The sequence below is a fragment of the Callithrix jacchus genome, chromosome 8, assembly GCF_049354715.1.
Source record: "Callithrix jacchus isolate 240 chromosome 8, calJac240_pri, whole genome shotgun sequence".
Classification (NCBI taxonomy): Eukaryota; Metazoa; Chordata; class Mammalia; order Primates; family Cebidae; genus Callithrix; species Callithrix jacchus.
Window position 1 is genome coordinate 85,392,144 of NC_133509.1, and position 22,755 is coordinate 85,414,898.

A 22,755-nucleotide genomic window follows, 5' to 3' on the forward strand; every position below is an offset into this window, starting at 1 on the left:
CACTCGATTAGAGGGACAGAGCCAGCGTTTCCTAACTCCTCACTCAAGGGTGGTTCTATTACATCAAGCTGACTTTTCTATATTACGGTCTGGTACAGTATCTGGTATTTTAATTTGTAAATAAAATATCAGTTCATTACCCTCTTGGTTTCTAAGGTTGTGCACTATGGCTCCCTTATTATTTTCAGTCTCCTATAGCATAAAGGTAACCTTTTCTCTCAAGGACTACCACATCCACTGATTTCAAAAAGGCAAGACAGAAATAACCCAGACCTGGCCCCTTCTGGTATAAGATGAACTAACATGAGCAGCCAAACAATGGAGAGGACACAGGCATCCCTGTCCCTCACGATCAGGTGAAATATGCTTTTGTTCATTTCTCCTTGCTGCCTCTGGCCACTCGTCAGACCCTTTTAGCCAGGCTGCACTGACTGAGGACTGGCTCATCCATTTGAAAGCTAAAATCCTAAACCTAAAGCCTCCTTGAATCACATCCCTTGGTGATACAGTGCCAGCACCCTCCTCTGCCACTAGCTGTAAGACTTCAATTAAGCTACGTCCGTCTTTGGGTCTCTATTTGCTCATGGATGAAATGGCAGGGTTCTCTCCAGCCGTAAAATGCTATGCTCTATGATTTAAGGGATAATTACTCCCATAAAGGGAGAGGGAGAGATAAATGAAGGTGGCCTCTTGACGTACTGCATTTGAATCCTGACCCTACTTCCTGTCTCTGCCCAGCCAAATCAGTTTGCCTGCAGGGGGGTTGAGTTACTTTTATTTTTGAGATGGGAATCTCACTCTGTTGCCCAGGATGGAGTGTAGAGGTGCAATCTTGGCTCACTGCAACCTCTGCCTCCTGGGTTCAAATGATTCTCCTGCCTCAGCCTTCTGAGTAGCTGGTACTATAGGTGTCCGCCACCACACCTGGGTAATTTTTTGTATTTTTAGTAGAGATGGGGTTTCGTCATGTTGGCCAGGCTGGTCTTGAACTCCTGGCCTCAAGTGATCTGCCCACCTCGGCCTCCCAAAGTGGTGTTATTAGAGGCGTGAGCTGAGTCACATTCTAGAGTGGGTGACTCAGCTGAGAATCACATTCTAGAGTGTGTGGAAGAATGTTTGAGTGGAAAGAATTGCATAATCCCCACGAACAACTGGAGGGGCCTAGGAGAGACTGGCAAAAGACAGAAAAAGCAGAGATGCTCAGGAACAAAGCAGGGGCTGTGGGAGGAAAGGCTGACTCATGTCTCAAAGCACAGGCTCAATCCTAGATTTCACCGTGCCAGGACAAATGTTAGGGAAGTCATAAATGCTACAAGAAATGCCATCAATAAGTACATTCCTGCTGCATTACACTGATGGGGGGCAGTTTTGTGACAAAGGCTTACTGCCTACCCAAAGGATGGAGCACACAGCAAAACCATAAAAATCCCTTCCATGCGTTGCCCCGAAAGACTTGTCCAAATTATAATCTTTGCCTGCATAGCAGTGAGGCAGACACGTAACTATGAAACCACCATCTGGAGCTAGAGATGTATAAACTTCACTTCCTGGCTGTGGCTAAGCACAACCAGCCATTGTCTAGTTCAGGGGTGTTCAATCTTTGGCTTCCCTGGGCCACACTGGAAGAAGAATTGTCTTGGGTCACACATAAAATACACTAACACTAATGATAGCCAATGAGCTAGAACAAAAAAAGGTCCATGCATAAATGTCATAATGTTTTAAGAAAGTTTACAAATTTGTGTTGGGCCACATTCAAAACTGTCCTGGGCTGCATGAGGCCCATGGGCCTTGACCTTGCTCAATCTACTGCTTGGATCCCAACAACATAAGACTCTGAGCAGGGACCCCTCACATCTGTAGTCACTACAAATCTGCATATTTATTATAATTTTCTGGCAGGTGACAGTGACAGTACAGGTTTTGAAGAAATGGCAGCAGTAGGATCATGCAGATTAGTGCCAGGATGGCCTGTTCCAAATCTACATAAAAGCACATTATCAGCACACAAAACCCTGAATGTATGCTTATGTTACCTATGCTCACATTAACTAATATCCACCATGGCAGTGATGTCGCCATAGCTCTATTTGAGGTCCCCAGATCTTGCAAAATTGTTATCAAGATGACAGACAACCTTTAAAACGTGAAAACACCAATAAAATGAGACCGCATAAAAAGTCCATGTTCTAACAGTGGTCACCTGTGGAAACTCTAATGTTTGTCTGGAAAATTCCAAGAATGCAATGACCTCCCTCTCAGGCTCACGGGAGGCTTCCAAAAACCTCTATCCAGTGTCAGAGTTAATAACCACATTGCTAGGGGTGTCACCATGAGTGAAAAAGGGGGAGACTCAATTCAGAATCTAAAACACTGCTAAAGGCAGTGTCCATACACACAACACAAATCTAGAGCACTTCAGAGGGCAGGATGAAGAACTAGATCACCCAGCAAGGGTGGGAAATGAGCTCCCATCTGTGCCTCACCTAAATAGGTCACACTGAATGACTCCTTGTAGTGGCAAAATGTTAATGATTTATTCTCAGTTTCAAAACTGGACTATATTTTTGATGTGCTCATTTTTAAAGTAGAGTTTACTGAGGTATAATTTACATAGAGTAAATTTAATCCTTTTAGTGCACTAGTCTCTGGGTTGGAAAAACTCACACAATCCCATAACTAACTAGCACCATCAAGATACAAAGGTTTCATCATCCCCGAAATTCCTTCATGACCCTTTGTAGTCAACTCCTACCCCTAGCCCAACCACCACTGATTTGATAAAACCAGACTGTGTTTAGACTCCACTCTACACATCTACCCTATTTCACTGATTGAAGACACCCCCCAACACACATCAGAAATGAACACTCTGAAATGAGAATGTATTTCACAATTAATGTCATTTTATATTATAATTGGCAACCATTTTTGTTTTTAGAGATACATGAAATAACAATGTGTCTTACAACCTATGGTGCTTTAAAAGAATCAATGAAGTACAATATTAGTTCTTTTATTTCGAAACATTCATTGAATACTTACAACATGCTAAGCATTCTTTTAGGCACTGCAAATACAAAAATGAACAGCATGGTCCTCAAGGAATGATCACTTGAGAGGAGGAGATATAATTATAATGCAGTGTGATCATGTCCACAGCAGAGCATTATCTGCTCATTACGACTACGTAAAATTATCTCTACATTGGCCACTTTTCTGCCTTTGGGAAAAAACTTCCCCAAATCATGTCCTTCCATATACAAGGAAATAAGAATGAATGCAGTTACCATTCAGCTTCATTCTACTGATCCCATGAATGAGTTATTGCCACACCATCTGACATACTGCCTAGAAACAATGCAATTATTTTCTCCATAACACCATGCTGCTGTAGTAGAGAAGTCTCATTTTAGTGTTCAACAGCTGCAAAGGTTTTGTGATAATATTGAAGAGAAGTCACTGAAAATAACTATTCAATCTGAGAAAGGCAGATGTCCCCAGTCTTTCATATACATGCTTCGAGGTCCCCAGACTCTTCTCTGGACAACTTTTAAAGGAGAATGCAGAGAAGAAAAGTTAGTGCCCTTACCTGGTTCTTGAAAGTGTTCTTCATTTGATAGAGTCCTGGACAAAATGAGTATTAATGCTTCTTTAAATTGGTCAAAATGTACCTAGAAAAAAATAAAAAATAGATCTGAAGTAATTTTCACAGCTCTAAGAATGCAAACCTATCTACAAAGTACCAGAACTGTTTTCTTTCCATCCTGACAGCCTTGAAGTGAGTCATAATCCAATTTGTTGCTTTTTTTCTTCATTTCTCTAAAGACAGAAGGGAAAACAGGCTGATCATTTTGATCCCCAGTGTCATAAACATTCATATCAATACTCACCCCCTAAGAAAAAAGCTATATAGCAAATTCATCTTTATAAACTCAGAAAAAAGATACATTTTAAACTCTTAGTTCCTTTTATTTTTCTGAACAAGACCAGAAGAGGAAGATATTAGGCTACACATTGGAAGAGCCTTGCCAAGCAAATGAGCCAACGGAACAGTGCCCCACAGAAGCTTTCGTACCTTGAGATATTCTAGAAGGGAGTGATCTGTCTTTTGAGGATGACTTGAATATAGTCTTGCTTGGGGGCAGGTATATAATATTTATTTCCCAAGGCCCCTATGATTCCATAAATAAGCAAAAATCAATAGCAAATTTACAAAGGATAAAAGAATCTTAAGAAGTATTTCTCGGAATTCTTAAAAAATAGAGTTATCTTGACTGAAGTTGGAAAGTACCTGAATTTTATTTACGTAAACAGTCAGAACTAGGATATTACTTTGTGGAAAAGGTAAAAGCATTTTCTTTATGGCCTTGGATATTCTCTAACTTAAATGTATGTCATGGGGTTTCTTCTCATCACAATTCTAGTTTGATAATGTGGCACCTATTGACATAGAATCCCCATGTAAACACAAAATTGGTAAATTTGTAATTTGGACTGCTATGGAATAAGTCTCTTTGGATGTCATTACAAAACACTGCCTAGAGGTTTAATATAGGTGACAGATAAACTTCCAAATCAAATTTACAAAAGTAGCATATTTGATTCGTTATTGAAACAGTGAATAAGAAAATCATATCATGTCTTATCTGTGAAAATCAAAACAAAATCGAGGAATCCATTGAGATTTATATGTCATAAAACTGTATCTCCTTGCAATATACCACACTCTCCCAAAGTATATGTGATTTCTCTACCGTGTTAGTTTTGATTGATTGGAATTACTTACTGAAATCATTAGATTATATTTCATATATTTAAGGTGTACAACTTGATGATTTGATATATGTATGCAATGTTAAATAATTACCACATTCAAGCTAATTAAAATATATATCACCTCACAGAGCTACCTTTTTACAGACTTTAAAAATCTACATAATCTAAGGAGCCAGAGCAGAAGTCTGTCAAGGAAAACCAGGCATCTGTGAAAGATCCAGGGCGGTACAATCCATGAAAGAGTAAAAGACTGTAGAAAGGTGGGCTATGTTAATTAGGTTTCACAGTCAAACATCCTGGGGGAGGGAGGACGGAGGACGGCCAGATCCCACTACTATCCCAGAGACAGGCTCCAGTTGACATGGTCAAGGCCATCTTCCCAACAGCCAGTTCACATTCACTCCCAATACCACACACTCAAGAACTCTGCCACTCAGAGCCACTAGACAGGCATCTATGAATTTCCACAGAATCATTCATTCTTCTCAGGGCAGCCAGAGCAGGGTTAGGAGGACACACACATGCTCTACAGACAGGTGAGTTCAGGCTCTAACCTGAGCTCTTCCTCTACTTCCTGATGTGAACTGGCGACATTACAAAGCCTCTGCAAGCTCCAGTTTATTCATCAGGAAAACTGGGGATATCTAATAACAGATATTTATTATTCATTCAATAAATATTTATTGAGCAGTTGCTCTTTGCCAGGCACTATATGTGGCCCTGATGACACAGTAGTGAATGAGAGTGACAAGCCTCTGTGCCATGATGCTCACAGTCTCAGGAAATGTCACAGAGAGTTCAGGCAGCTGCTAAGAGCACTGCATGTTTTTTATAGTATTTATTAATACCACCTCCCTGTGTTATAAAATGAGAATTAGGTAAAGTATCAAGAATGTCCTGGGACTCTCAGATACCCAGCAAGTGGTAGTCAGTACTACCAAGGAATGGTGAAAGGGGTGACTGATTGTTCCCATCACTTTTATAAAGAATCAGGGCCATGGCTGGGCATGGTGGCTCATGCCTGTGATCCCAACACTTTGAGAGGTCGGGGCAGGTGAATTACCTGAGGCCAGGAGTTTGAGACCAGCCTGGCCAACATAGTGAAACCCCACCTCTACTAAAAATACAAAAATAAGCTGAGCATCCTGGCACGCACCTGTAATCTCAACTACTTGGGAGGCTAAGGCAGGACAATTGCTTGAACTCAGGAGCTGTATGTAGGTTGCAGTGAGCCAAGATCGAGCCACTGCACTCCAGCCTGGGCGACAAGAGAGAAACTCCATCACAAAAGAAAAAAAAAGAATCAGGGTCATATTTTCAAGCAAAGCTAATGGTCATGAAAGTGACCAAGGCAGCCAAGTGTGAATGGTAGGGTTGGCAGCAGGGAGGTCCAAGGGCTTGCCTTCTCCCCCAGGATCTGTGGAATTGCCCAGTATCAGAGAAACTGATCCAGTTTGCTGTATTTAGTGACCTGTAACTCTAGGTTTCTTCTCTCTCCTAAGGATATTAATGGAGGGGACTGAATGAAACCTAAGTCTCTCATCGCAAGAGTTACAAGTTGCATGTAAAGAAGGTTCTCTTTCAAAAGTAAGGTATTTGTCTGGAGAATTCTGGATCCTTTACAGTTGACTCCATGGGTGTCCCCTGGGTCTTCTGAAGGTGTAAGTTTTGATGGAGACCATTGGAAATAACCTTCTTGAATTTGGTCCTGACATAGTTCTATTCATAGTTCAAAGGTCACTCAGTAGTCCATCTACCTCAATTTTACTTTCTCTGACAAAAGACAAATACATCTATAATCTGGAATTAATTCTAATAAACTTCCAAGGATTTACATGAGGCCTAAGTATCCTTTGAATATGGTATGACAAACACACAAGCTTTTGGGACAGTGTAAGCTTCATTTATATGGAGTTTGTTTATTTCATAGCCTCACCTATCTGGAGTACAGCAGACAACCAGGAAAGAAACACACCGGGTCAAAAACTTAGGGAGGTGTCATAAAGCCCAGGCACTCTTCCCATAGAAAATGCCACAGGACCAACTCAGGATTTCCACATTCCTACTCTACCTGATTATTACAATCCTCACGATCCTGCTTCCCAACTCTCTACAGATTGGAAGCAGCAAGTAAAAGACAGTGGCACTCAAAGGTAAAAGCACAAGGAGTAATTACTGACATATTTGCCAGGTGTGGTGATGTGTGCCTGTCATCCCAGATACTTGGGAGGCTGAAATAGGAGAACTGCTTGATGACAGGAGTTTGAGACCAGCCTGACAACACAGCAAGACTCCATCTCGAAAATAAAAAAATAAAAGCAATTATTGACCTACTGAGATTGAGGAAAGATATTAACCATCCTCTTTCAAATAAAAATAAAGTATAATGCTTTTTATATTTTACAAAGATATTTTAAAAAATCTATTAAAAACTACATAAACTATAAAAAAGACAACAGGTGCATTCAAAAACTGAATAGACTGTGGTTGCTTAGTGTTGGGGCAAGGATTGATTCAGTGAATCCTGAGGGAATTACTCTTTTTCTTTGTTGTTTTTTGTTGAGATGGAATCTCGCTCTTGTCACCCAGGCTGGAGTGCAATGGTGCAATCTCAGCTCACTGCAACCTCCACCTCCTGGGTTCAAGCAATTCTGCCTCATCCTCCTGAATAGCTGGGATTACAGGTGCCCGCCACCACACCTGGCTAATTTTTTTATTTTTAGTAGAGACAGGGTTTTACCATGTTATGCAGGCTGGTCTCAAACTCCTGACCTCAGGTGATCCATGTGCCTGGTCTCCCAAAGTGTAAGGATTACAGGTATGAGCCACCATGCCCAGCTCTGAGGGTATTACTCTTAAGAACAGAAGAAAAACTGATGGGTCAGGAGATTTTAAATAATCGAGAACACTCTAATTGTGTTTAATACACTCTTGTACAGATAAAACTAAAATTCTGAATCCTCGAGGGTATTATTGTAGGTTCATTCTTTCCTAGACATTTTGTCATTTGAATCTCACAATATTCATGTGAGTCATGGCAGAGAACCTACCTCAAAATTGAAAGGAGAGAGGCAAAGAAGGCACGCACCAGGCCTTCTGACCAGACTCATCAGAGCCCAGCAAGCCTGCCTGGCTCTGGCGCTCTTCCCTCTTGGTCTGACCTCTCAGTGAAATCCCTTGCTGCTGCTACAAGCCAAATTCTCAACTTCACATGAAGCCACCAGCTGTAAAGCATGCATCAGGTATAAGGCAGGATCAGGAGATACATAACCTCTGCCCTCAAGGAGTTTATCAGCTACACCATAGCTTCCAGAAAGTGGAAGGGTGGAATGAGGTAAAAGAGAGGAAGGTTTATTAGTAACCACAAAATAGAAGCTGGTATGTGCCTGAGAGAGACAAAAGCTGGTAGGGGCCTCTGATAAACAAGCATGTCCTACTTGGCCAATAGGTAGGAAAAGAGGGACAGTTTTGCAACGCTTGAATTCTCTAAGATATTCACAGACAGAGATGAAAGGTTTCCAAAATGTACTTGTGATGCAGTAAATCAGCCTCATTTTGGATGAAAAGGGGCTCTATAAAAGATTACACATGACTATTAACTCAGAGGCTCTTCACAGCCCAATAATAGCCACTTGGTTGAATTCCTCTTTTCCCAACAAAAAGTCCAAAAATTCACATACCACTCAGCAGCTGGTCCAAACCATTAGAGCTGCTTTAAGTCTTACATTGATCTTTATTTTCCTTCTTGCAAGTGTAGACACTGGGCCCTTGGATTTAAATAGCAGCAAATGCCTCATCTTAAAGAGATAGTTCTCTTGTGGAGGAGGAGACTGCTATTTTCCAACAATGCTCATGAATAGTGATGTGGTGGAAAAGCCCCTTAGGGCACAACCCAAAACCAAAATGCTGATGAGCGCCTCCACTGGTGGGCTATGTTCAGTGACTGGAATGTTTAAGTACCATTTTTCTCCTTTCCCAGGGAGCTTTACTATCGCATTTTGTTAAAAATTAGAAATCTCCACAAATATACAATACAATTAAGTCCCACAAGGTAACAAGGTTCTGAGTTGTGCATACACTGCTTGGTACCTCCTCATCTGAATAACAATTGCTGCCATTCATTTTACAAGCATTCCTGTACCTTGTATGCCTCAAAGGGCAGTTTGCAGCAATGGGATAATTACATGACTGACGAAAAAAACACATGACATTTAAACTAGATTAAGTGGAAGACCAGTCAAGTCTGATATTTTTGTCATGTGTCACCACCTCTTAGGAGAAATTTATCTCATCACTCCTCCTCTCCACGTTTCATATAAATGCTTTTTTAGAAACACAATTTGCTTTTTTTAAAAAAAGAACTTAAGTACCACACAAGAAACAAATTCAAACCACACACACACACACAAGCCCGGTAACAGGAAGTAGAATAAGGAAGCTAATGTTGCATAAACTCATCTCGTGCAACTGTGGAGATCAAACGCAGTTTCCACATGTGTACAGGCACTAGTTGAAATAGACCCAAGGTGGGAGAACTCAAGCGAGTGCTGAACAAGGTGAGTTTATGAAACAAGACAAAGGTCTATGTAACTAATACAAACTTAGTAGGTTGGTATTTACTAATGTAAAGAGAAATTAATGAAAGAACATTCAAAACATTGTGTTAATTGAAATGGCTGTAGAAATATGGACTTATCAAAAGGTCAATGCACAGGAAAATGCTTATGGCATTATGCAGAGAAATGACACAGACTAAAAAAGAGGCAGTTTTGTAATGAAAGATACACTTATATTTTATTTTAAATAAGGTATTCAGGTTATTGTAACTTAACATTCATTTACTGCAGACAATGCAGAGGGAGGCAAAGTCTATTTTAAAAGGTAGGTTTATAAAACCTAAAGCAACTATATGAAGCTGTACTCCAGACTGATCCAGGGAATCCTTTTTACAGATGGAAATGAACTCAAACTACCACCACACAAGAGAACTTCTAGCAAATTTACTTTCCACTCTAACCATGTTTCTTGGTAAATCATTCCTAGGAAGACACTATTTATCCAAAAAGTCATTCTATGTACGTAGAGGGTAGAGGAAAGGAGCATACAGCCAGACACAGCAAGTTAGCTGTGTCCTTGGCTCTGTGATAAGCCTTTGATAAACACAAATCTCAGTCCGCCTTCATCACAGTCTTGTAAGGAAAGTATTCTCCCCATTACACTGATGAAAACACTGAGACTCAGAGTATTTAAGATAATATGTTCATATGGTTAAAAAGTGGCAAGAACTGAATAGCCGAGACAATCTTAAGCAAAAAGAACAAAGCTGGAGGCATCATGCTACCCACTTCAAACTGTACTACAAAGTTATAGTAACTAAAACAGCATGGTCCTGGTAGCAAAACAGACACATAGACCAACGGAACAGAATAGAAAACTCAGAAATAAGACTGCACACCTGCAACCATCTGATCTTCAACAAACCTGACAAAAACAAGCAGTGGGGAAACGAGTCCCTATTTAATAAATGGTGCTGGGAGAACTGGCTAGTTATATGCAGAAAATTGAAACTGAATCCCTTCCTTACATGTTATAAAAAAATTAAAGATTTAAATGTAAAACCCCAAACTATAAAAACCCTAGAAGAAAATCTATGCAATATCATTCAGGACATAGGCATGGGCAAAAAATTTCATGATAAAAATGCCAAAAGCAATTGCAACTAAAGCAAAAATTGACAAGTGAGATCTAATTAAACTAAAGAGCTTCTACACAGTAAAAGAAACTATTGTCAGAGTGAACAATCTACAGAATGGGAGAAAATTTTTGCAATCTATCAATCTGACAAAGGTCTAATATCCCAAGTTTACAAGAAACTTAAATACATTTACAAGAAAATAAACAATCCCATAAAAAGTGAGCAAAGGACATGAACAGGCATTTCTTAAAAGAAGACATTCATGCAGTCAACAAACATGAAAAAAAGCTCAATATCACTGATCATCAGAGAAAAGCAAATCAAAATCACAATGAGATGCCATGCCAGTCAGAATGGCAATTAATAAATAGTCCAGAAACAACAGATGCTGATGAGGTTGTGGAGAAAAAGGAACACTCTAATGCTGCTGGTGGGAGTGTAAATTAGTTCAATAATTGTGGAAGACAGTGTGGTGATTCCTCAAAGATCTAGAGGCAGAAATACCATTTGATCCAGCAATCCCTTTACTGGGTATATAACCATAGGAAAATAAATCATTCTATTATAAAGATATATGCATACATATATTCACTGCAGCATTATTCATAATAGCAAAGACATGGAATCAACCCAAATGCCCAACAATGATAGAATGGATAAAGAAAATGTGGTACATGTATACCATGGAATACTATGCAGCCATAAAAAGGAATGGAATCAGCCAGGTGCAGTGGCTCATACCTGTAATTCCAGCACTTTGGGAGGCTAAGGTGGGCAGATCACAAGGTCAGGAGTTTGAGACCAGCCTGGCCAACACTGTGAAACCCTGTCTCTACTAAAGATACAAAAAATTAGCAGGGCGTGGTGGTGCATGCCTCTAATCCCAGCTTCTCAGGAGGCTGAGGCAGGAGAATTGCTTGAACCCGGGAGGCAGAGGCTGCAGTGAGTTAGCTGAGATGGTGCCACTGCACTCCAGCCTGGGTGACAAGGAGACTCTGTCTCAGAAAAGAAAAAAAAGGAATGAAATCATGGCCTTTGCAGGACATGGAGGAGCTGGAAGCCGTTATCCTCAGGAAACTAAAGCAGAACAGAAAACCAAACACCGCATGTTTGCAAAGTGGAAGGTGAACAGTGAAAACACATGGACTCATTGGCAGGGAGGCAGGGGATGGGCGGGAAACAGCATACACTGGACCTGTGAGGTTGGGGGAGGGAGAGCATCAGGAAGAATATCTCATGGATGCTGGGCTTAACACCTAGGTGATGGGTTGATCTGTGCAGTAAACCACCATGACACACATTCACCTAAGTAACAAACCTGCACATCCTGCATATGTACCCCAGAGCTTAAAATAAAAGTTGAAGGGGGAAAAAAGTGACAAGAAGTAGGACTTGAATCCAGGACTGATTTCAAAGCCTGGGCTCTAACTGTATCCTATCTCGATGTAGTGGTGGTAGTGCTTGTGGGACAGGGTGCGGGAATGGAGATTCACTTATACATATTTGGAGTTAGAGGAAACTGTGGAGATATACATTCAAATGCAGGGGCTGGGAAATCCAGGATACCATCCTGGCACTGACTCAGATGAGTCATCTCACCTTGCAAAAGCCAAGATTTCTCTGTCAGACAGATGAACTCTGAAGCCTAAAATCTGAGAAAGACACTGAAGAACTTTAAGTCTCCTCTGTCCAGACAGGAAGCTACTCATAAAAGTATCCATGAAATAATGATGAAATCTAATGGGTATCCCTAACCATAGAAATAAGGCATTATGGGCCGGGTGTAGTGGCTCACACCTGTAATCACAGCACTTTGGGAGGTTAAGGCAGGCAGATCACGAGGTCAGGAGTTCAAGACCATCCTGGCCAACATGGTGAAACCCCGTCTCTACTAAAAAAAAACAAAAATTAGCTGGGCGTGGTGGCTCATGCCTGTAATCCCAGCTACTTGGGAAGCTGAGGTAGGAGAATTGCTTGAACTGGAACCCGGGAGGCATAGGTTGCAGTGAGCTGAGATCACACCACTGCACTCCATCCTGGGCTACAGAGCGAGACAAGAAAGAAAAGAAAGGAAAGAAAGAAGGAAGGAAGGAAGGAAGGAGAGAAAGCAAGCAGGCAATATGAAATCAGGTAGGTAGAAGAGAATGGCCATTTAGTGATTGTTCCTCCCTGCTGTTCTGAGTCCAGGCCTTCCCTACGGCTCTCCCCTCTTGATCCCTGTCACACTAAATACCGCTGAGAGACTCAACGATTCACTGCACACAAAACACACTTAATTTTGCAATGAGTTTGATGAGAAAACATTAATACAGAGTAAAGGCAACTTTAGCAGTCTCCTAATAAGGTCTTCTTTTCTAGAAATGGGAAACCACAGACCCTGAGGAGTTCAAACTTGATGACTAGATCCAAGTCTCCATATGCAAAAAACCTCCTTTCTCTCCCACACCACAGACTACAGTCCTCCACGGGTTTAAGTCTCCCTAGGCTCCCTTCCACAAGTCAGAGACAACCAGTCTGACTTTTCCATGAGTTTATTATGACAACCCCATCAGCAGCACCACTATTACAAACTAATGGCAGTTAACATTGAATGTAATTTTTCATACAGAGAACAAGTCCAAATCAGCACTATAGGAAAGTACTTCTCCATTTTCGCCTTACACTTCAAATGATTAAAATGTGTAGAAGAGAAAGAAATCATAAAAAGCTTTTGAGTTGGAAACAAACCCACCACATCAAATAAAGAAGGTTAGAGAAGAACCTCAAACCCTTTCAGAAATATCAGAAATTGAGCTAAATTACATAAATATTTGTATAGCTATCAAATTTTAATACTAAAAATTTCAACACACCTTTGATTACCAAAGTCCATGTACCTATGGGACTTTAGAAACCAATGCGGATTTCTGCTGCCTGGTGGCTTATTTTCATTTCAAAGCATGCCAGTGACACAGGGTATTTCAGCATCCAAATTCATATTAAAGAATATAGCAATGAAACTCTTCAGAACTTCAGGGGGCTGTTTTGTCTCAAAGTTAGTATAATGCATAAGGAAAGAATTTTTTTTTTTTTTGAGACAGAGTCTTGCTCTGTTGCCCAGGCTGGAGTGCAGTGGCGTGATCTTGGCTCACTGCAACCTCCACCTCCCAGGTTCAAGCGATTCTCCTGTCTCAGCCTTCTGAGTAGCTGGGATTACAGGTGCCCACCACAATTTTTTGTATTTTTAGTAGAGATGGGATTTCACTGTGTTGCCCAGGCTGGTCACTACCTCCTGAGCTCAGGTAATCCACCCACCTCAGCCTCCCACAAGTGCTTGAATTATAGGAGTAAGCCACTGTGCCTGGCCAAGAACGCATTTTTAAAACTGGATATAACTAAATGTTTCAACAAAACCAAGGCAAATTATCTTCATGTCCTGATTCCTAATAAAAGAGATAGAGAGGTATGCAGAAACACTTCATTTAAACATCCACATTTAGTATAATTGCTTGGATATAACTTGGTACATGGTTCCCTTAGATTTTGTAGTATTGCTCCCCGTGCTACTCATTTGCCATGTATATTACCCGACTAGATTGTAAGTTTTTCAGTGTCTTGAGGAGCCCCTTGTAATGAGTCCTCACCTAGCTGACAGGTGCTTAACTGGTGAAAAAGATACGACAGAAATCTTTTCACAACCTAGTGATAAACACATATCAACAATATCCCTTTTCTTCAAATGAGGGATCCACAAGCCTTGGGCACTTCAAACACCTGCCCAGTAACCACCTTGCTCAAGTGAATATGGTTTCCAGCTATAAAGCAAGACACATGAATGGAAACATAATTTGGGGGGAAATGACCTATTTGTAAAACGCATAGAAATGGCAAGTTGATTTAAGTTACTGTTATTAACAACTGCTAAAAGAAACACTAGCTCTTAAAAAACCAAGTTATTGAAGATGGGTTGTAAAATTTAAAAACAAATACACTACATTCGTATTCCTGGTTGAGAGAGACAATGTGTTTCATCTTTTCTTTTTCAATAAAAAAAGGATTAATTCAGCCCAAGTTCAAAAGAGGTAACGTGGAAGTTGTATTTGATTTAAAAATTATATTAAGATTTAAAAGACAAAATTAAAGCCAGAAGCATCCAGGAAGTTGATGGAAACTAATGCATCCAAAAGCCAATTTAATGGAAAAGTGTAGTTTATAGTAAATTTAAATATAAATAACTTGGACCCCGATACAGTTTGGCCGTGTCACCACCCAAATGTCTTGAATTGTAGCTCCCATAATTCCCACGTGTTATGGGAGGGACTCGGTGGGAGATAATTGAATGGGGCTGGTGGGGGGCTTCCCGCATACTGTTCTTGTGGTAGTGAGTACGTCTCACGAGATCTGATGGTTTTATAAGAGGTTTCCCGTTTGGCTTGGCTCTCACTCTCTCCTGCCTGCCACCAAGTAAGGGGTGTAGCTCATCTTCTCATTCTCTCTCACCTTCCATTGTGATTTTGGGGCCTCTCCGGCCACATGGAACTGGGAGTCCCTTAAACCTCTTTTTCTTTATAAATTACCCAGTCTTGGGTATGTCTTTATCAGCAGTATGAAAACGGACCAATACAGAAGAACCTATACCATAAGATGGCAGGAATGCCTGGCACACAGGATACACAATGCATATCTGCTGAATTAATGAATAGGTGAATACATTCAGATTTGTTATGCTACCCCCTTTTTTTTTTTTAATTATTAAGCCAAGCTGCTAACCCTTACAAATGTTTCTATAAATATCTTCTAAAGAGACAAAAGATGACTGGCAGTAGAAACCCCTTATAATTTTACAACTATAATCTCTACTGTATGCATCATGAAAATGGTAACACTTGGATGACTCCAGTGAATCCTATGAAATTTTTTCCTTGTAATTTAAAATTACAGACCACATAGAGTATCTTAACAACATATGGCTAAGTTTGTGAGATCATCTGAGGAGAATAAGTCAGTTTCATTAAAAAATGCAAATTTAACAATAGTGCATTAATTCATGCCAAACCCCACTCTCAAGACCATCACCAGGGACCTCCCATATGAAATCAATATGCATCCATCTATTTAACTTTTATCACTGGCTCACAAAGCAAATATCATGCTATAGACCACTTAAGTATTCATCATGCAGGCAAATAGCAAGTGTCAAAAGCATGAGGGTAGTGTCAAGTCGTTAACAAATCAATCTATAACTGTTCCCTGTTTGAGTCTACCAAATGAGGGCAAGTGCAACACCTGGAGAGCAAACTGTGGACCTGCTGCCAAGGCACAATCGGTTTATGGCACAGCAGACTCTAAGAACACCGCTCAACGAAACCTTAGTTCTATCATGCCTTTTCAGGCTTTAATGAGCATTAAAACAGATCAGCCCTTTGATACTATCCCTTAGACACCAAAAGTCTTGAGATCCCCAAGGACCACACAGGGAGATGCCAGGTTTTTTGCTCCCCACAGTGCCTAAGACAGAGGCAGAACTGGAAAATACGTGACTGCATGACATGCTAAGAGGCAAATGGTTCAATCTTCGAAGCTTCATTTTAAGATTATTAAAGCAAGATTTTCAGCATTTTATGAGGACCACCTGTATTTATAGACAGCTAATCCTGTCCCCACAAGAGGCCAAGAATGGCTCCGGTTTTTGCAAAGAATTCACATTTTTTTTCAAGCGTGAGCCCCATTTACATCACACTCATGTGCCAAGTACCTGAGAATATCATCTTTTGCACATTAATTTCAGGATGATTGCTACTCCTGTCTGTATCAGGTTATAGAAAGCCAATACATGGTAATGTATCTGAAATAACTTATCTATCTTGTCAGCTAAAAGACAGTGAAAATGCAATGAAGAAAAGGAAGTTCAGTCACTGGAGTAAAGTTAAGCCTCATGACTGGTTCCTCAATTTATATGTGATTAAAAACCAGAATGAAGCAATAGAGTGCAAAAAGTGTTGTCCATCTTTTTCTCCCATCATTGCAAAAACCAACAGCAAGAAACTTGACTCAGCCATATAAATGAAGCTATTGATTATAAATAGCTATCAATTATAAATAAGGCAAATAATAAAAGCTATTAGTTATGAGAATTGAAGGCAATCTCAGGTAATGGCAGATCAAATATTCACCACTGGAAAGAAGAAAATAAGACCCTCTCTCACTCTATCTGTGGTAATAACATGACTATTTGCTGTCAAACACAGAAAATAACATTGGTGTGCACACTCACATCCCTGCTGCAAGCAAATCGTGCTGGGTTTTAAATGAACCTGCACTGTATTTACTTACCCTTCTGTCTTATTTCCTGAGTAGAAGGTTTAATTAATACTTCACCCAGAAATAATCCACACAAGAAATAGCTTCACTGGGGGTAAAAGTCATAACAGTAGTTTTCTTATTGCATATTCTTTCTCTTCAATGGAAATCTCACCCTCCTCCTTTCTGGCCCAGTGATAAATGTAGAGTCAATAAAATAAACCACAAAGAACAAGACAAAAGCTGGAAAACATCCTTTCATTACCTCTTTTTCGTTATCTAAGATGCTTACCGTGCCCTGTAATTCAAGAGCACAAATTAAAGCAGGCCCTCGTCACCTGAGCAAACTGGACTGTAATGTCATACCCATCACATTCTTCTTTTTATCATAACAGCTAGGATGCTAGAAACAAGTTGCAACATGTGTGGTCTGCCCTGCCCCCAGCACCCCAGCAGGAACCGCACCCCACTTCCCACAGCCCTGTTCTTCCCCAGACCTTACCCTGCCCAAGAGGTTGTCCTGAAGTAATGTCTGCTGCAACACTGGGGCCACCTCCTCCAAGCTCAACATGTGGCAAAGGTCGGTGAGCTCCTCCTGCCCCAGGGACCCTGTGCCCGTCGTGTCAAAACTGTCAAACAGCTCCTTGAGTCGGGCCTCATGCTGGTCCTGCTCCACCTCATCCATCCCATAGCCCACAGCGCTCACCTGTGTAGGACAGAGACAAGGACAGGTTGTGGCAGCCTCTCCAGTCCTACTGTGGTCGCCCTTGGCAGATTCCCCTTCTCTGCACCCCACCAGTGAATGCTCTGGAACACCCAGTTTCCGGTGCACCCCACAGCGAGACTTCCCAGTCTCTGCAGGACAAGCCCTGGCCGGTGATGCTCCCGCATGCACTCACACCAGGAGCACATACATAAGCTCAGGTCATGCTGGGAGCAACATTACCAGAATGAGGGGGTCACATAGGGTAGAAGACACCCTACTCTCTTGCCTGGTCCTGAGGGAGACAGCCAGATTGCGAAACTCAAGGCTGAAGGTAGTTCTCTATCAGGTCTTCTAGCCCAGGATTTTAAGAAGGTGAAAAGCCACATTGACAGCAATACTATTCAAGTGAACTAATTGTTAGCACCAACAGACGACACGGTCTGAGCTTCCACGCTGGTAGGCGAGCTTTAGACAACCTGTTCAGATGTTGCCATCGGTCCACGTGGCCAAGTGCATTCGTTCTACTTCATTCAGCTTAAATGACCCCCTGTCAGAGCTAGAGGGGAGGGCTGCAGCAAGAGGCACTAGATGAACAGGACATCTGCTACAAAACTACCTCCCTGTTTACATAAAACCAAATGCCTTTTACAGGAGCTCCTCAAAAAGCAGCTCAATTAACTTCACTGGTGCAATTACATAAGGTGTGACAGAAAGAATATTCCCTGAGGCTTGCTTTAGTCCCAGCGAGTTTTAGGTAATGCTTAGTTGCCTAGAGAAAAGGGAGGATGCTATTTCAACCTTTCAGACAGTAAGTTTTAAAGGAGCCATAGACTGATTTCTGAGTCATACAGCATCTCAGGGAACCTCCACTCAATAGAGCATCTCACCTCTTTATGCCTGGTTAACCTGTCTTCCGTCTCTCTCACCTACCTGTACTCCAGGCTTTCCATTTTACCACCTTTCCTAGGATCAGTAAAAACTTGGAGACATCAACAACTTAGTCATTTTTGTTAAAAATATACATCACAAAATTCCAGGTGGCTTGTATTTTACAAATGAAATCTGTTTTTTTTCCCTGCATGATAATGTATTTTTAATGTTCTGGATTTTCTGATGAAAGCCTGAAATCTGCACATCATCTGAAGGTGCCCTCACCATGATGCAATGGATGCCAAACACCACATATATCCCTGGGGCGGTGACCTCATCCATCTGCAACAAGGCTCTCAGAATCAGTCCCTTGACTATGAAAAAAAGCAACACCTTTCACTAACCAAGCATCTTTAATGCAAGCCAAATCAGAGAAAACTCTCTGAGAGGTGATCATCCGTACGGCAGATCATTACAACATGAAAAATGTAAGCTAAGATGTTGAACACAGCCAGAACTGAAAATAAAAGAGCTTTCATTCTTTCTTTTTGAGACAGAGTCTTGCACTGTCACCCAGGTTGTAGTGCAGTGGCGCAATCTCCACCTCCTGGGTTCAAGCAATTCTCCTGCCTCATCTTCCCGAGTAGCTGGGACTACAGGCATGCACCACCCATGCCCAGCTAATTTTTTCTGTATTTTTAGTAGAGACAGGGTTTCACCATGTTGGCCAGGATGGTCTTCATCTCCTGACCTCGTGATCCGCCCGCCTTGGCCTCCCAAAGTGCTGGGATTACAGGCATGAGCCACCTCACCCGGCCAATAAAAGACCTTTCGAAAACAAATCAGTGTTGCTCTAGGTTGCCTTTGCTTTCTTTCCATAGACAGCTGTTCCAAAGATGACAAGCTAGAACAGATACATGATCCTGCCAGGGGTTTCAGCAGAACTGAGTGGACACAGAGGATAAATGTGCACAGCTCTGCTGGACAGCTCAGTTTTTACCGGGGCCACTCATTAAAGCGACATGTTGGTCCAGGTTCCTGGTTTTGGACAGGTCTCTTTTCCTAATTATCAGTTTTTCTGTTAACTAAGGTGCTGCAAGCTCTGGCTGTCTTCCCAGGATTGGTCTGTTGGGTTAACTAATCACTATGTAAATGTTTTCAAAATAAGTTGAGAGTGCTATATAAACATCAAAGCCTCAGAAAAGAAACACCAAGTTGTTATGCAAAGCCACAGGAGTTAAGAATGTAGACGAGGCCAAGACTTGGCTAACGAGATTCACTTAGAGTCCACCAGTTAATTGTCAACTAAGATCTGCTGGGAATCCCCAAGATGCTCCTGGATTTTCAGTGTTGCAGTAGCTCTCAAGACTCACTCTTGAGTTTTACCGTCCCCTGGGCTGTAATCCGACCAACTTCACAAAAGCAAGACTCTTCTTTTGCTTGATTTTGCATGTATATATATATATACACAACTTTTTTTTCTTTTTTTTGAAATGGAGTTTCGCTCATTACCCAGGCTGGAGTGCAATGGAGCAATCTCAGCTCACCGCAACCTCCGCCTCCTGGGTTCAGGCAATTCTCCTGCCTCAGCCTCCTGAGTAGCTGGGATTACAGGCATGCGCCACCATGCCCAGCTAATTTTTTGTATTTTTAGTAGAGATGGGGTTTCACCATGTTGACCAGGATGGTCTCGATCTCTTGACCTCATGATCACTTTAGCCTCCCAAAGTGCTGGGATTACAGGCGTGAGCCACTGCGCCCGGCCTAATTTTGCATATATGTTTAAAAATTCAAAAGCGAAAGAATTTTAACACTTCCCTTTTTAAACATTCTTTTTAAGAGGCAGGAATTTGTCCATCTTAAACCAATGAAAGAGAGAAATACAACACCGATGTACTGAGAAGCCCTGATCTCACACACAGTGTCAAATTTGATACCCTATCAGGCTCCACTCTTCAGGAGGTCATTGGATTTTCACTAATCAAACCTCTCATTTTATGGCAGCTTTCTTTTCTTTATCTCTTTATTTCATCTCCTTCCTTCTCAAAACGCTGTGCTTGACTGAAGAGGAGAAAAGTACCACCCCTGGGGAACAAATGCTCACACTGAAACATCCAGGAGATGTTACACATAGTGACAAGTTGTCAGTGCTCATCTGGCACAGAAGGCATTTTTACTGGTTGATATTATTTCCCAAATGTTTATCAGTCATTTCATGCACAAGAATTTCTTTTTCTCCCCACTTGGCAGAAATTTCTTCAATGGTAAGATCCACACTCCTATTTCTTTTATATCTTCCCCCAAATGCAGAGTATAGTCAGTCTGTTCTTCACACCAGGGATTCAGTAAATATCATGCATTCCTTGAGAGGAAACATACCCTAAATGAAGTCTCCAGAAATGGGCATATGAAAATTTTGGAATGCCTATTTCTTCTACATACACACTTCCACTTCCCCCATCCCACCCTTTTTCAAAGGCATTTTCAGCCTTAGACAGAAGCAAGAAGTAGAAAGCCAACACCAACTGCCAATCTGTACTGTGTAGAGCTGTCTGAAGTTTAATTCAATAGGCTAGTAATTAGGTAAATGGTTCACAAACTTTGGCTGCATTGTCTTGCTTTGGGATGAAACTTTGGAGGAGAATCTATACTAAAACCTTTCTCAAGTCTCCTTGATCACAGCATGAGAATAACAATATCCATCCAGAAGGCTGTTCTGAGGGTTAAATGTGGCAAGCAAGCGAGAGTGGCTAATCCCAGAGAAAGCTGATACAAGAGAGAATTTAAAATAACCAAGAGAACATTTGCAGCTACAAAGGAGTGGTAAACCGGAGAGGAGTTAACAAGTGACTCATCTACAGATCTACCTCAAAAGAAGCAAAGTAGGAGATGTGAAATGCTACAAAACAGACAGTGAGAATGGGCAGGGAGTGTACTATGTATATAAGCATCATTATATTACTACATGAGAAAGGCAACAGGTCATGTTCAGAGCTTCCTCTATCTTTAAAAGCAGGCTATTGATAAATTTAATGTCAAATAAAAGCAGAAAGCTGAAATGTAATTGGGAATTACTTCCGAACATTTACTGAGTCTGGCCTAAACTAAGTACCTTATGTATATTATCTCATTTAATCCTCCCAATTCTTAGAAGTAGATGTTCTCATTTTCCCATGCAAGATGTAGAAACTGGGGCTTGGTAAAATTAAGCCACTGTCCAAAAATACAGTATGAATATCCTTGGACAAAATGGAGGTGGAGCCAAGATCTGAACTCTAGTGCGACACTCAATATATTATCCCTCAATCCTACACATGCACAGAGAACACATGAATGAGACCTCTGAAATGATGCCACTGGCAAACCATTCATGTCTACCTTTATGTGTGAGCCAGTTGAACAGTACTAAGCAGCAGAAATCACCACAGAACACTCCATGCCCACAAACTTTTCCAAATTGGAATTGAGAGGCAGAGTTCCTTCCTCCCCACCTTCCTTGATCCATTAATTGAATAACTGTAGCCTACAAGGCACTAGGGATATACAAATAGAATACACATTCCCTTTATTTTCTAAAGCAGCTTTGAGATTTAGGGCAAGAAAGAAATAAATTCTTACATAAAAATGATCATGAAGCATCCCATATCTTCAATAATGGGCATTGTCCAGGAATTGATAATTCTTAAATTATTTCCCCTGAATAAATACTTAAGTGTGTATAGTCTGTGCAATCCAATGCTTTTCAGAGTCAAACCCTAACTGGTACCCACCAGAGGCAGGAATCTTACTCAGAGATTAACAAAGTGGTGTTCTGAGTGAGAAAATTATCCTTCGAATTGCAGAGAAGAGTTCCAGGGTTATGAAGCCTGCCATAACAAACCTGGGTCTCTCCTCACCAGCTACCTTTCCAATCAATTTGTTAGAAGGGTTTATGATTCTTTTGGAATAAAAGAACAAGTATGGGTTATATTTTGGAGTTCTAACTGGGGATGGTGAAATAAGAAGCAGATGCACAGAACCATTAATCAAAACATTTACCACTCAATAACCACCCATAATGAGAATTATTCTGAGCATTTTCCTTCCAAATAACTCAAAACAAGCCTGCCAACATACTGCCGACTCTGATAGTGGTGTTCATTACCCCAGCTGATGAAATAACAGTGCCAAATAGGACTGCAAGTGAAATAGGTGGAGGTGTGGCTAGAATCATGAGTAGATATGTGAATTTATGAACTTTTCAGTGTTCAACTAAGGTACAGAAAGGAGCTCGTAAGAATGACACCCTAGCCAAAGGGGATGTCTGTTCTGGGCTAGAGGGAGTGAAAAGGGGACAAAGTCTGGCAAGTGAAAACCAAATAATAAATATGCACGATGCCAGAGCCCCTAAGCCCAGGCCTTTTATTTCCCCTCCAGATGGTCCAGC

At 41.1% G+C, this 22,755-nt stretch overlaps 1 protein-coding gene across 40 annotated transcripts in view; it reads right to left on the reverse strand.

The window, feature by feature from the left end:
- NIN (ninein) overlaps nt 1–22,755 on the reverse strand; it is a 108,317-nt gene that overhangs the window by 81,617 nt on the left and 3,945 nt on the right. For 22 of the 40 annotated variants that reach the window (XR_013521204.1, XR_013521209.1, XR_013521205.1 and 19 more), the window contains exons 1-2: nt 17,256–17,446; nt 3,593–3,674 (exon numbers count right to left, since the gene is read on the reverse strand). Coding sequence is in view for 25 of the 40 variants with exons in the window: in XM_078334879.1 (XP_078191005.1) it covers nt 3,593–3,674; nt 17,256–17,438 (265 nt within the window). In the remaining 15 variants the exon portion in view is untranslated. Of the gene's footprint in view, nt 1–3,592; nt 3,675–17,255; nt 17,460–22,755 lie in introns of those variants that run through there. The other 18 variants (XR_013521207.1, XR_013521208.1, XM_078334897.1 and 15 more) reach the window with 2 other exon arrangements.